Source organism: Sander lucioperca, chromosome 11, assembly GCF_008315115.2.
Source record: "Sander lucioperca isolate FBNREF2018 chromosome 11, SLUC_FBN_1.2, whole genome shotgun sequence".
NCBI classification, from domain to species: Eukaryota; Metazoa; Chordata; class Actinopteri; order Perciformes; family Percidae; genus Sander; species Sander lucioperca.
The window spans coordinates 17560153-17575269 of NC_050183.1; the positions used below are offsets into that span (position 1 = coordinate 17560153).

At 40.6% G+C, this 15117-nt stretch overlaps 2 protein-coding genes across 2 annotated transcripts in view; both read right to left on the reverse strand.

The window, feature by feature from the left end:
* Positions 1-1975: 1975 nt before the first annotated feature.
* On the reverse strand, positions 1976-7387 carry si:ch211-284e20.8 (uncharacterized protein LOC563738 homolog). Its single transcript, XM_031282430.2, has 7 exons — positions 6976-7387; positions 6652-6765; positions 5295-5373; positions 4644-4810; positions 4194-4307; positions 3865-3999; positions 1976-2731 (listed from the first exon to the last, which is right to left on the reverse strand). The coding sequence occupies exons 1-7, from the start codon at positions 7171-7173 to the stop codon at positions 2474-2476; spliced, it is 1065 nt and encodes a 354-aa protein (XP_031138290.1). The 5' UTR covers positions 7174-7387; the 3' UTR covers positions 1976-2473.
* A 3664-nt stretch (positions 7388-11051) lies between these two features.
* fetub (fetuin B) overlaps positions 11052-15117 on the reverse strand; it is a 5507-nt gene continuing 1441 nt past the window's right edge. The window contains exons 2-7 of the mRNA XM_031282419.2: positions 14954-15067; positions 14637-14724; positions 14200-14366; positions 13334-13441; positions 12824-12910; positions 11052-11921 (exon numbers count right to left, since the gene is read on the reverse strand). Coding sequence (XP_031138279.1) covers positions 11181-11921; positions 12824-12910; positions 13334-13441; positions 14200-14366; positions 14637-14724; positions 14954-15067 — 1305 coding nt within the window. The 3' untranslated portion in view covers positions 11052-11180. The remainder of the gene's footprint in view (positions 11922-12823; positions 12911-13333; positions 13442-14199; positions 14367-14636; positions 14725-14953; positions 15068-15117) is intronic.

Consider the following 15117-nt stretch of genomic DNA (forward strand, 5'->3'; position numbering starts at 1 on the left):
TGTATCTTGAGTTGCGATGCTGTGATGATGTGTGGAGAGGAAATCCGCTTGACACTGTACTGTACTTTGGGGGTGGCAGTAGCTCAGTCCGTAGGGAGTTGGGAACCGGAGGGTCGCCGGTTCAAGTCCCAGTACGGACCAAAGTACAGAGTGTGGATTGGTAGCTGGAGAGATGCCAGTTCACCTCCTGGGCACTGCCAGGTGCTCTTGAGCAAGGCACCGTCCCCCCCCCCCCCCAACTGCTCAGGGTGCTGGTCCAGCACGGGCAGCCCACTCACTCTGACATCTCTCCATTAGTGCATGAATAGGTCCTGAGCATGTGTGTGTGTATTTCAGGCCTGTGTGTAGTGATTTCTAACAAACAGAGTGTAAATTGTAATTTCCCCACTGGGGATCAATAAAACAGTATAAATTATTTTGATCATAAAGGTTTTATTACATCAAGTTTTCAGCATCAATGACGAGTCCTTCAGAACCCGAAGAATACAAAGCCAATATGCACTCTGTCTTGCTGCAGCAAGAACATGGTTTATAAGGGGTACGTTTAGGTAACATGTTAGATAAAGTAAATACATGTGAGTTGGCTAGTAAAGGTCTGAGTCCCTTTTAGGTCAGAGTCTCTTTGGGGGGCTCCAACACTACACATAAAATCATTGATCCCACTAAGCCACCAATCACAGAATCCTCTTCAACACATCACTCCACTGAGAGGAAAATCATTAATCTTAGGTCACTAACACAGTGCTCATGATGTCTTAGCACATTTGAGCTTTATACAGACTTTAACCTTATAGGCTCTTCAGATACTACACAGGTAAATGTGAACCAGGTGTACCACACATCTGCCTGCCTCCTACCCAGCTCCCATGAGCCACCCACAAAGTGGGAGGGGTCATCACATGATATTGTGATATAATATGATTTTTAAAAGTGAAGCTTCACACCAAAGCGAGTCCACAATATCACTGTGTGTGTGTGTGTGTGTGTGTGTGTGTGTGTGTGTGTGTGCCACCCGTGATGTGCATTAATCTCACTACTCCTTGTTCGACATGATTTAGCATAAAACCGGATACCTTTCTGTTCTTTAGTGGGAAAGTGGAACAACCTCAAAAAGATCATTCTTAAGTTTCACAATGAATGCCATTCAAATAAAAGCATTTCTCATTTTGTCAGACAGACATCCACTGTCTGAAGAACTCCACTACAGTAAAGCAGAAACTGCTGCTGAGGCAGCTGACCAATAGAGGGCGCCAGTGCAGCGCATTACCAACAACTAAATTTCACTTCACTGAGTCGGAAAGCACTTTTAACTCAATTACATATGCAAAATTAGAAAAAAATATTTTTAAACGAGCTTTCACTTTTAAAGGTTTGAAACTAATCAACTGCACTGTTAAAGTCTAGTATATGTTGATTAGTCAGTAACAGTATTTTGTACTGTACACTCTGTACACATTTTTCCCTATCATATATTCTGATACATTAAAATATCTGTCAGTCTTTGGACAATAAGAAACAATATGGAAGAAAAATCATACAGCAAGCAAATTGTTTTCCATCTTCATTTACTGTAAAAGTAGGCCTATTTAACAGTGATTAATATTACTAATTTACAAAGTAAGTTAAATATTACACTTGCAAATGATTTAGTTTAAATTAGTGATGCTGAAATTACTGAATCTGTTTCTTTTTTTCTAAGAAATACACCAACTAATTCAATAAAACATGACCCGTACATACCTGTCTACTCTAATATCAAAACATATTGACTGTGCAACATATTAAAAGTTAATATAAATGTTTTTTATCACTCATTATTCTTTGTCTTACTTCAATTTGGGGCTATAATCACACAGTTTTGGAACTATGTTTCCCATAATGCTTAGGTAGATGTAAACAGGATATTATGTTTCCAGCTGTGGGCAACAACTTAAGCCCAGTTTCTTTTGTATTGTTTTTTGTTTGCTTTGTTTGTACATTTTGGCAAATTAGCACCATTAAAAAGTATGCTGAATAAGCTATCAGCAATTCCTGCTTGCAATGTACCCATGGTTATACATCTACTATCACTGGATTACTTTGATATTGAACTTTGTTTTTTATATGACTACTAAGCATATTTACAGACATTTATTCACTGAGCATCTTCTGTCCACCTCTCTCAAGTATCCTAAATTAAATAACCAAGTTGTAATTTAAGGCAGAAAAAGTTACATTTTTAAAATGTCCCTACAGAACCCCCTGAAGATATATTTGCATAATCTGCTAAATAATTCCCAAATTATGTGACAAACGATACAATTTCCCACTATGTAAATGCTTTAATCAAACAAACAACGTAATCTGATACATTTACAAGGATTATTTATTGTCCTAGGTTACAATTTCTTGTCTTTCTCAACCAATGGCAACATGCAGGGAAAAAAGTAGCTCAAGTAACTGATCAAAGATCAACCGTCCTGGTTCCAGCCAATCAGAGCTTGAGTCTGTCTAAACCCAGATTGTGTCTGTGCGGGCCGGGGCAGGAGCTGGCTGCTGGGGCTGATCGGACAGGGGCGGGCTGATCCACCACAGTCCCGAGGGAGCCCCGCGGCTTGGAGACAGTGAGGTCTGAGCTGGGTGTGACTGAGTGTGTGTGCTCGTGGGGGTGCAGGTGTGTGTGGTTGTGATGCTGATGCCCAGTGTGCCCACTGTCTGCTTTTGCATGGACCTGCTCCTCCACAGTGGCAGCCTACAGGGGAAGAGAATAGATACAGTAGTCATATTTCCATCAATGTATTTTTATGTGCATTTAAGATAGTAGGATAGATACTTTATTGATCCCCAAGGGGAAATTCAAGGTCTCAGTAGCTTAAAGCTATCACACACAACATACACATACATCATAAACAGGATGATAAAATAACAAATCTACATGAATAATATGGACAATAAAAGGAAAGATACAAAATAAAAAAATCCACATGACTGTACTGAGGGATATATAAGCATGAGACGCTTGCAGTGACAGGGCAGGGACTGACCCTGTGATTCAGTCTGAATTGTAAGGTGTTCTATGACGATGTCATGGTGGTAGTGTAAATAACTCCAATAGTGCAAGGATAAAATCTAGAGACCAGCATTAAGTATGGACAATATAAGAGAATATTTAGTAGTATCGCATTAGAAAATGAATTTTGAAGTATCACATTAGAAAATGTTGATGGAAATGGCAAAATAAAAAAAAAAAATATGGGTCCCATCCAGTGTGCCGTACACTTGTGGCACAAGGTGCGTGGTGGAGTTGCGGTGCACTATAGCCTGTGCCTCAGCCACGTTGGGTAAATTGATGAATTGGTTCAACAACTTGTATCGTATGGCCCGGCACACTGTGTATACACTGCGGTGAACGGTTGTCCTGCTGACACCAAATGTCTCTGCCACAACCCTGTATTCTGCACAGGTGGCCAACTTGTACAATGCTACCTCTCTCCATTTAGCCAAAGAACTTAGCTTCTAAACTCTTTGATTTAGCAAGCCGGTTTGCAATCTACAACCATGCGTAACGTCAACTTGTGACGAAACTACGCTTTGCGTAGTCTAGTTTATTCGCTCTCAACCAGTTGATGGAAACGCTTCTAATTCGCATTTTCTTCTTTTTTTCAGTTTTGCGACATTTTAAAAGTTTGCTTAAAATTCGCTTGACAATTAGATGGAAACATGACTAGTGTGTGGGCAAGTAGAGAAACATCCTGAAAGTGGTGTGACTAAGATTGGTGAGATATCAGAATATTATAGATGCAATTAATAGATTGGCAGATGGATTAGAAGAATTCCTTTTTTGTGCCCATTTAAAATGTTGAAGAGCAGATCTGAAGCACGTACCTGAGGTTCGTAGATCTCACACTTTACATCTACAGGATTCCGTTTCTGAAACGAGCTGGCCTTTTTTCCGACAGGGAGCCTGACTTCAAACTGCTCCTCGTCGGTCATGTGTGAGCCCACACAGAAGCCTCTATGCTGAGATAAAAGAAATCAAAAATAGTTGAGCCGTGATTTACAACTTGGTGGCATATTGTTTGGAGCCTGGAAAGATTCAGCAATGGAGCGGAGTGGAACCAAGAGTAAGTACAGTAAAACATGTATTATAACACTGTTAATACGTGTGTGTGTGTGTGTGTGTGTGTGTGTGTGTGTGTGTGTGTGTGACTCACAGCAAACTGACAGTCCATAGGGGGGCAGTTACTCAGTTCACTGACATCTGTTTTCTTTGAACACACCGTCTCCAAAATAGTGAACTCTACAAAGTAGGATGGACCTACAACCCACTGACAAAGCACACAAATACATAATGCATACACACACACACACACACACACACACACACACACACACACACACACTATTACACACAAGTGTAAGTATACAACATACCTGTGAACTACCTGCCAAAATAAAAGGATAAAATACGTTTGAAAGTTTTAAATGTAGTTCAGTCAAGATTTATGATATTACTGTATATACTTATACTATCTTACTCAGCTAGATATGACCATATGTAATCAATGTGATAACATCACTACACATATACGATCAAAACTCATCTCTGTTGCTTTTCAATGTAACTTGATTATATTATTATTATTATTATTATTATTATTAACCTGTGAACTGGCTCTCGTAATGTTCTCCAGAATAAAGTAGTTGGCCAGTTGGCTTTCTTCATTAAACCTCTGCAGGGAGAGATTGGCTGTCTCCTTGACGACGGGCTCGTTGAGGTTGTCAGCTGTGGGACAGTCCGGACACACATCCACCACTGCAGTGGCAGGAACTAAACACAAGAATTAACAGGGTCAAAGGTCAACGGAAAGTAGCTGAAAATGTTTCTTTGAGGATTTGACCCAGACACTTTGCACAGTCACAGGTACTCCTTCCCTAACCTCCATCCTGCAGTATGAACTCGTTCAGCTATCGTCAGCATCCCTCTCTTCCCTCTGACAGCATGTTTTATCCAGATGTGTTCTCCTTCACTTAGCCAAATTGTGGGAAAAAATGTCAGAAATAAAACTCTGCATAATCACTCATGGATGCCATGTTTACTTCCCTTAGGGAGGGGCAGAGCATTTATAGAGAAACAGTCCAATGTAGGACAGCATTTTAATTTCACACCTCACTAACGTTTACAAAAATCAATCGGCAAAGTGCCAACAAAATAAAAGACGTGCAACACTTTCTATCACAAAGATTTTGTTTTTTTGTGTCATTAAATTAATGAAAAAAATCCCAAATGAGTCTAAATGGCTCCATCGATCTACCTTCACGAAGTGCACAGGAGTAGCTTTGAAGTCTGACTTGAGAGCCAATGAAGGCAGATACCTCACACTCTCCATACACCTGAAAGACACGAATGACAGACATAATGTACATATGTATAAATGCAAATACAACCAAACTGATAGTTTGTATAATTTCGGCATCAGTCTAAAACCATATTCAAAAAGCAGATTGAGTTACAGTTTTGCCTTGGGTTGAAGTTAAGTCTGTTGTAGTCTGGATCAATGGAAGTACATTTCCAGGATAAAGCCTGACATCTGGCGGGGGGAGCCACATACCGGATGTCAGGCCCCTTCTGCTCTCGGAGTGTTGCCGGTCTCCAAATCTCTTTGCTACGGAAAACAACATCAACAACCTTCGAGCTACCAAGCTACACACTGAAAATGGCAAATTTCAAAGAAGATTTGGATCGTGCGAAAAGGCAGGTCCGCTTGGTTCTTTTGGGGAATGATTGTAAAGATTTACAAAGAATATGTTTACGGCATTTAACATCTAACTGGGGACTTGGGACTGATTGGTGAAGATTGCTGTGAACGAAGTACACACAGAGATACACTGGTAAGAGCAAATTACGTTTAACTGTGTATTAGGGCTGCACAATATGAGGAAAATATCTAATTGCGATTATTTTCACTGATATTGCGATTGCGGTATGATGCACGATATTGGAGGGAATGATCATTTTTGTATCATTATTCTTATTTTCATTGAAAATTATTAACATTGAAAGAAATTAAAATGATTATAGTGTGGTTTTTGCGAGGATCTGCACCAAACAAAGATTTTTTTTCTTTAGTCTGTAGGATACCATTTGTAGGCCGGGACGTCTCTGCAGCCCCACAATACTTCATTCAGAATGGTTTGACACATACTTTGCCATTAACAAATATTGCGCCCCCCTGCGATTTTGGATATTGCACTAGTCCATATTGCGATTTCGATACAATTGCGATTAATTGTGGAGCCCTACCGTGTATCCAGCTAATTTAAATAGCTCACGTTACTGTATTGTGTGTTAACTTTATTTCATATTGTATGTGGTGTTTTCTTTTGTGGGGTGCAAATGTTCCGCCAAAACAACTTCCTTACCAATACAATTATGCAGAGGAACCATTGCTGCATCTAGAGCCTAGCGCCTCCCAAGATGATTGTGTTTGCAATCAACCCAGAGCGTTTTTTTTCTCCTATCCCAGAATGTGTGTGGTGTAGCCAGACTTTACGCCACAGCGTTGTGGAGATAGGTCTGGCAATGCGAGACTAAGTCTGTTGTTGCCCAGAAAAAAAGCACTCATTGTGTTGATCTTGAAGAGAGAAGATACATCACCATGCGGTACTTACTGGAACACCACCGATATCTCTGACTTCACATTGTTTCCATGGTTTCCTGCTGGTGATGTGACATCTGGTCTCCATCACATCAATGGTCAGTTTGTAGAGTGACCCACCTTTCTCCTGGACACACATTCACACACTTTAATGTTTCTTTATTTTTCTTCTTTTTATTGTTTTTCATGGATCTGCAAACAAGGCTGCTGCTGTATCCACTGTTTCCACCGTTTTTCTGCAAATACTGTTTTGACTCTTTTAAGATGCAAGATGGTGGCGAACCCTGTCCTGCCTTTGTGTGTGTACGTATATGTGTGTGTGAGTGTTCGCCCTCACCTTTTCAGCAGTGTGAGAGAGGTCGTACAGTCTGTTGAGGCTCAGGATGTATCCGTCTGTCCGGTCCTGGTTGATCTGCTCCAGGGCCTCTTCTGCCACCCTCACCGCCTCAGGGCTACTGCAGCCTGGACGGTCCGGCACGGCTCTTCCCTCCTGCTGCAGCAAAGCCAGACATAGGACCAGCAGGTACACACTCATCCTCTAACACACACGGACACACAGACACACACTAACATACACACGCAGATTGGGCCAAATAAAACCCCTAATTTACCTAATGGAATCACTAAAGCCTATACTGGTGGATAATTTAACATTTAGACAAAATTTTCTTTTGCAAGACCTGTAATCCTACTTTTTCCAGACAGGTTTCGGACAGACACATGTGAGGCCGATGCTGGACTTTCCCCTCTTCTCCAAAGGGTGAGCAAACAGTTGCTATCTGCTGCTCTGTAGGCCAATGGCTGCCGTGGACTGTCTGGTCATAGTGCACTGGGGAAATGGATCAATGAATTAAATCAAAGATAAGTTCATGGAATACAGTACACCTAATTTCATTTCTTTAATGAGATCAACTATCATGAACATGAACTATCATCACTGTCAACAAATTCCATTGTTCAAAGTACACTGAAACATTTGTAACTTGTTCCTCAGTATGGTAGCTGTTGTCAGCTTGTACTCACAACAGTTACAAAATAACTACAAGTCATGGTGAAAACGAGCATAAAAATGTAGAAACTTTGCAAGTGGCTACTGCAGCATAAACCAATTCTCCACTGCCCATTTGTATGTTAAACATCTTCCAAACTACCCTCTTCTTTCAGTGCTAGCGCAGGTAGCTGTTTACTTTTGTCAAACTTAACTGCTTACATTGAGTGCAAATGACAAATTCAAACAGCTAACCGCACTACCAACAAATTCAAACAGCTAATGTGCCAACAGTGGTGGAGCCACTTATAGGGGAGGCCAGGCTAAAACCAGTGTTCACTTATATGAGGGTATTGTTCAGTGTTCTTCCCCATGTGATACATCATCATAGGCCAAATAATATTTTTGTGTCACCTAGTCTTTCATTCATTCAGACAACAGAGTCTGAGCATTTAGCTTACAAAAAAATCATTTTCTATAAACCTCAAAGATTAGATAGGTTTCTTTGTAAGATGGCCATCTTATGTCTTCTTTTAAGTTGTTGCAAAATATAGAATATAAAAGAGCATAGGGAAGAACAGCAGAGTGTGAATTATGCTTCGGGATTCTTGGGACATTTTGATACTTATTTTAAGTCTCTGTTGGAGTATTTCTTCAAAAGACAAAATAAAAGCTTTTGTACAATTACTGTGATTGGCCACTGCATTTTGTTTATGTAATGATGTTACTGTAAGTAAACTTGAAAGCCTCATGTGATCTCATCTGATCATAAAAAAATGCATGACCAATGATATTAGTACACAATTTCCATTCCTGTACATTATATTGGGAGTACTTTTTCTTTGGCCTACAGTATATACAACTGTCAATTACAAAATGTGTTGTGAGTTATGCGTGGGTTGTGGTTGGATGTGTGTACAGTAAGAGCTACAGAGCACAGATAAGAGCTGTTTGCTAAGTGTGTCAAGCTGATGGCCAAGAAATGTCCACAAAGATAATGTCCACAGAGTGGGTGAGTGTAGTTTTGAATGTTCTATTCTAGAGCTACTAGTGTTGTCTTTGCTTTGTGAAAGCTCCAGAAAGTTAACAATTATTTCTGCCTCTGCCTCTAGATTATGTTTGTCAAAAGGATCTGATAAATTACTTTGGGCACCCAATCGGCACCATATTGCAGTGACTCGTCCTTTAATATTCCACACAATTTTCATACAATGTTTTGCCAAAATCTTCAGAATCAGAATCAGAATCATTTATTTGTCATTGTAAAACATTGTAAAACATTGTCACAATGAAATTTAAGTGCTACTCCTTCTGGTGCCTACTAGTATACATTCATACGCACACGCCATACCCTTCCACAAACTATACTCTCACATAGACATAATGGGACAGGTGCTTCTAGTTCATAGTAGTATACATTCATACACTTACTCACGCCAATCTTTTTTTTTTTTTTTTTTTTTAAAGATCACAGTACTGTAAAAGTGCAAATGCAGTGCAAAACAGGCAAGATAACCATTCAGCATGATGAAGTCCTATTTCTGTAATTGAATGTTTAGAGTTGTGATGGCTGTGGAGAAAAAGGCGTCTCTGAACCTGGATGTGCGGGTTCTGACAGACCTTTAACGCCTTCCTGAGGGGAGTAACTGAAAGTGCTCATGGCCTAGGTAAGAGGAGTCCTTGATTATGTTTTTTGCTCTGCTGAGGTAGCGGGATGAGGCGATGCTGTCAAGTGTGGGCAGTGAGCAGCCAATGATCTTTTCTGCAGACTGGATGACCCTTTGCAGTGATTTTTTCTGTGCAACAGTGCAGCTTGCATACAACACTGTGATGCAGTATGTCAATATGCTCTCTATGACAGAGCGATAAAAGGCCAATCTTCCAAATCGGCTTGGCCTAATGCATGTGTACAGCCATCATTGTTTAACACATTACCATTGCATAACCAAATGTCAAATCAATATTATCCCATGAAATGTAATGTGATGCTACACCAACATGATACATTTACATGGAATATATCAGTGGTCATGAGCCTAATTCACTTGACTTTTTGCCAATTCATCCATATATATATATTCAATGTGGTGCCTTTTCAAGATTCAGATATTTTCTAAAAATCTGCATGATTTACTAGGATTCTGATGCAGATAAAAGCATTTTCTATATTACTAGGAAACTGTGGCCTGTGGAGTTCTGCAAATCACAATCGAGTCTAACGTCAGACCAGCAGAAAGGTAAACGTTATTTGAATGAATATGTTTGAATATAATTTAGAATGAAAAGATGGCTGGTAACTGTTTTAAAAGCATTACTAATGTGATATTTATGGATATTATCAGGTAAAAGGCACTGAATGAACATTCATTCATTCAATGAGCATTGAATCAACACAACATGGAATACCTTTGTCTTGATCAGCACAAAAAACACTGGATCAGTATTTGTTGTCATCATTTATCATTTTGTGCAGCCAAACACAAATAACATACAAACAGAAAACGTTCACGTCAGCTTGTTTGTGCAGTGACTCAATATGACAATCCATACTGTTGAAGATGGTTCCTCCGTGTGAACGTGTCCATATGGTGGCCAGTTTCTGGAGTTTTGTTTGTGTCTCTGAGGATTGTTAAAAGGAAATGGCCACTTTAGTAGTCTTATTATTTTTATTATTGACCATTTCCCACCAAAATGGAAAACAACCGGTGTTTTAATGTGAATGTATAGTGCCTTTTTATGCACTGTGTCTTTATTGGATGGTTTAATTTGAGCTGGATTAATAAAGTCTATCTTATCTACCATGTCTTATCATATCTCGAAGTGATTAGAGACATGGTTACGTTTATTGTGCTTATATTAAACCAGCATGTTGGCCAAGAATGACCCAGGGAAGCAGTCAAGGTGTGTTACAATGCCTATCAGTATGTCTGAAACAAATGTGTCAAATATTTGTGAGTTTGTGAGTCTGTGTGAGTTTTTGTTTTTAACCCTTGTGTTGCCTTCCCGTCGACCATGCAACTTTTTGATTTTCTGGGTCAAAATTTGAAATAAAAACTTTTTTTTCCCAACTTTTGGTCATCTTTTTTGACACTTTTGTTGCTTTTCCCAATGTTTTTGTCACTTTATTTTTATTTCTTTCTTTTTTTTTTTTTTACAATTTTGTCACTTTTCCGTGAAGTGTTTTTTTTTCTCACTTTTTTCTATGTTTTTGTTGATTTTTTTTCTTCGCTCTTTTTTGTTTTCTCCCCACATATTTAAAGCTTTTTCCATTATTTTGGTCACTTTTTTCAACGTTCTTGTATCAGCTCTTTTTTAGATGCTATATAATTAAATAAAACACCCACATTCAATGAAAGTAGTGAACTGATCATTTATTTGACTTGTGAGGAGCATTGTATGGAACCATCCACGTTATTTATTTTTTGACAATTGGTTGAAAGAAAACCCACTTTTCTGATATAGAAACTTATAGAAAATGGGTCAAATTTGACCCGAGGACAACAGGAGGGTTAGGGATCCATTCAGTTCCCAAATAAGTTCCCACTGGGCCCTCCTCATACAGCTGGCTTGAACCTGCGGTCCTCAGCGAAGACTTGCGCCACCAAGGTGGTTCCCGCCGGCGCAGGGGCGCACTGGGCTGACACTGTGGTGGGGAAGGCCTGGATGTTGGGCTCCGTCTGTCCGGGGATCTGGGGGTCGGGCTTGAGGAGCAGGATGACTCCCACGTCTCCGACGGGGACATCGGGGAAGGAAGGCAGGGTCATGGGCTGGTCCATGGCGGGCAGCGTCCTCACCGCGCCCTTTGGGTGGTCGTGCGGCGTGGTCTCATGCTCATGCTCGTGGTGATGGTGGTGGTGCTCGTGCTCGTGCAGGTGAGCGTGCTTGTGGTCGTGATCCAGAGCCAACTCGTGGTCGTGCTCGTGCGTGTGCACTGCGTCGCCATGCTTGTAGTCGTGGTGCTGGTTGGGGAAGTCGCCGCTGTGGTTGTGCGCCTTGGCGTGGTGAGTGTGCACGTGATCGTGGCCGTGGCCGTGGTCGTGGGAGTGGGCGTGCGCGTGCCTGTGGCCGCTGGCGGCGTCGTGGTCGTGAGTGTGGTGGTGGTCGCTGCCGTCGGCGTGCTGCTGGGTGTTGTTGTGGTGGCTGTGGCTCTTGGTGTGATCGTGCACGTGGTCGTGTGTGTGCGCGTCGTCGGTGGCGTGCGCGTGGTCGTGGGCGTGGCTGTGTGCGTGTGTGTCTTTGTGGCTGTGGTCAGTCTCTCCGCCCAGCAGGTGGTGTTTCTTCTCGTTCTCAGCAGCCTGGAGAACACAGAAAGATTACACTAGTGATGTGTGGTACATAAAAATGGCATTCTGGTATGGTTTGCTAGCTGCACTGTGGCCGACAGCAAGGCGCTACGGAGAGTCATTAAAACTGCACAGGACATCATGAACACACAACTACCCACACTAGAAGACATTTACAGGGCTCGATGTTTGCGTCGGGCCAAAAGCATCACACAGGACTCCTCCCACAAGGCCAATCACCTTTTCACCTGTATTGCTGCCCTCTGGGAAGCGGGGATACAGGTCCATGAAGGCCCGCACATCCAGACTTATGAACAGTTTTTACCCATGTGCCATAAAAGAACTGAACACTAACAAATACTGTAATGGTGCAATAGCAGACTTTCTGCAAATACAAATCTGACTTTTTTATTATTGTATTTACTATATTTATTGGTTTTCTGTGTCTTTTGCCTTTATATGGGTACTGTCATTTTATTTGTGTACCACTGAGGGTGAGTTGCGGAAAAATTTTGTTGGACAGCTGCTGTCCAATGACAATAAAACATATTCTATTCTATTCTAAGTTATGAAGGACAATACCTGTTTATCACAACTTGGATCATATTTTTGTAGGTTTGGCCAATATAATGTCTATATAAAAACATTGTTATCACTAAAACAATTGCTTAGATCATCACTTTAAACAAGTCAGGCAGTGCAAGACAACCTAAATGATAAAGTTATTGAGATATCTCAATTACTTTGGTGACTATGTTGCGTTATGTTAGAAATGATTGCCAAAATGAACTTAAGTTTTAATCAATCTGAATTGAATTCTTATCCATTTAAAGAATGAATATGTTTGAATATACAGAAAGTAGAAAATAGAATACGTAAATCAAAGTGACACTGTGTTTTGTCACGAGTCTTACCTCAGGCTCATAGATCTCACAGTCTACGCTGGTGTCAGCATCACCAGTGGGAGAGTAGTAGAGGGATGCCTTACAGAAGCCCTTGTGCTGAGGAGAGAAGAACAAGAAAAGACAAGTAAGAGAGGAAAGAGCGCAGGGCTGATTACACCTGTGGCTTTACTAGAGTTTATTCGGTAAACAAACTGAATTTCAAAGTAAACATTTGCTATGATAAACCTGCTGACTGGTACAAGCCCAAAACATACTGATTACAAAACTATGAGCAAAAAATGGGAGGTTACAGGCTTAAAAACTCAAATTATCCGAATTTATTAAACTTCAAACTAGAGAGCCAGAATAAAAATGTTTTTTTTTTTTTATTTATTTCTCTCAAAAGCTGGGAATACAAGCCAAATACCGGCTTGAGTGACTTGAGCATGTGATGAGTCAAAACTTTGGAAGTCAAAATGAACAACACATTTGATCGAGATAAAATGTTCAAAGGTGAAATAACAAGTTTCCATGACTCACAGCGAACTCGCACTCCATGAGGGGGCACTTATCAGCTGCTCCTGTGCTCCTGGCGCAGGTGGTCTCCTGGATGGTGTACTCTACATTGTAGTACATCTTCATGGCCATCTGGATACATATATACAGAATTATTTTTTTTAACAAAGGAACAGGCATAACAATGATATGATGATATTTTTGGTCAGCAGTTGGTCAAGGAGCTTGTGAGTGAGCTAGAGAGCTTCTGAGGAGGTTGGAGCACAAAACTGTCAAACACATAAATTGGGATTTCAAAGGGGTATAGGTCACATGTCAGGATTGAGAGGAAAGCTGTGTATTTAGTCATATTTTGGAAAATATATTACTGTTTATGACTTAGTAAACATTTGGAATAATCACAGAGAATTGGACTGGTCTGCAGTAGGGGTTTCTCTGGACAATTTGATGCTAATTTCATAGTGGAAACTTACTTAAAGGAGAAATCCGAGTTGACTGTTCTCTGGGATATGTTTTCATGCTAATCGAATGTGACCAGTTTTAGCGCAAATCGCTAATTAGCTTATAACGCTAGTTGTCGGGGCACGCAAAAGTAAAAATAAATCGCTATTTCTATAACACTAACAAGGCTCAAAATAGCACCACACTTCCACGGTAGCATAATGAGGGTTGCGTGCCCCCGACGACTATTATGTTATAAGCTAATTAGCGGTTTGTGCTAAAACTAGTCACATTCGATTAGCATGAAAACATATCCCAGAGAACAGTCGACTTGGTACCCATGTGTTATTAACCCCTAGGTTCATTTTGCGCCGGATTTGTCCTTTAAACGGACATAAATGCAATCTGGACCACAGAACAAACAATTTTGTTACATGTGGGAAACGTACCCCGGCTCTAGCGCGGTTGACTTTGAGCAGAGCGAAACGATTGGACAACCCGCCCTCATTGTTGAACTTCTCCAGCGAGAGAGACACAGTCTTCTGAACCTCAGCGTTGTCCAGGGCCACATAAGCCGGACAGTCTGGACATGTCGCAGCCACCCTAGCTGCAGGAACTGAGCAGAGAGAAAATCACTAAACATCACAAAGATTGTTTTAAAATCATATTCTCATTTCACCACATTTTGAGTCTTAGAAAGAAAAAATCTGTCATTTATTGAATTTATTAAGAGTCAAATAAGTCCAACTGAACTGAAAAGAACAGTTTCACCAAATATATACGTAGTGAGTGTGAAACTAGATGTCTTATTTACTTATTTCACTTAGAAAATAAAGAAAATCATGAGTTCTTGTACTTGCTTTAATCTTCGTATTTTTATTTTTACCTGGTGTGACAACACAGTCGTATTTGTAGAGACGCACCACCCTGTGCACCTTACTGATGTAGATAGCAGCTTTGCACTGTCCATATACCTGCAAAGACCAATACAATAATAAGCACATACAATAGTTTAGTGTGCTGCACAAACTATGACTACTACTAAAGTATAATGCGTGTTATATTAATACAATGAGACGTGTTGATTTAAGACTTGACAAAATAAACTTTGTTGGAAAAAAAGACTGCAACAGTATACACTATGTGCATGAATGTGGACTTATGTATGCATGCAAGAGTGTGTGTGTACGTGGGTTTTCTAACCGGTGTGTCATGGGTGGGACGAGGCTCACAGGTCTTCCAGTCCTTCCTGCTGAGAACACTGCAGTTGGTCTCCACAACATCCAGAGTCAGGTAGAAAACTACGGCGTTCTCTCCCTGTGAGACACACACACACACACACACACACACACACACACACACACACA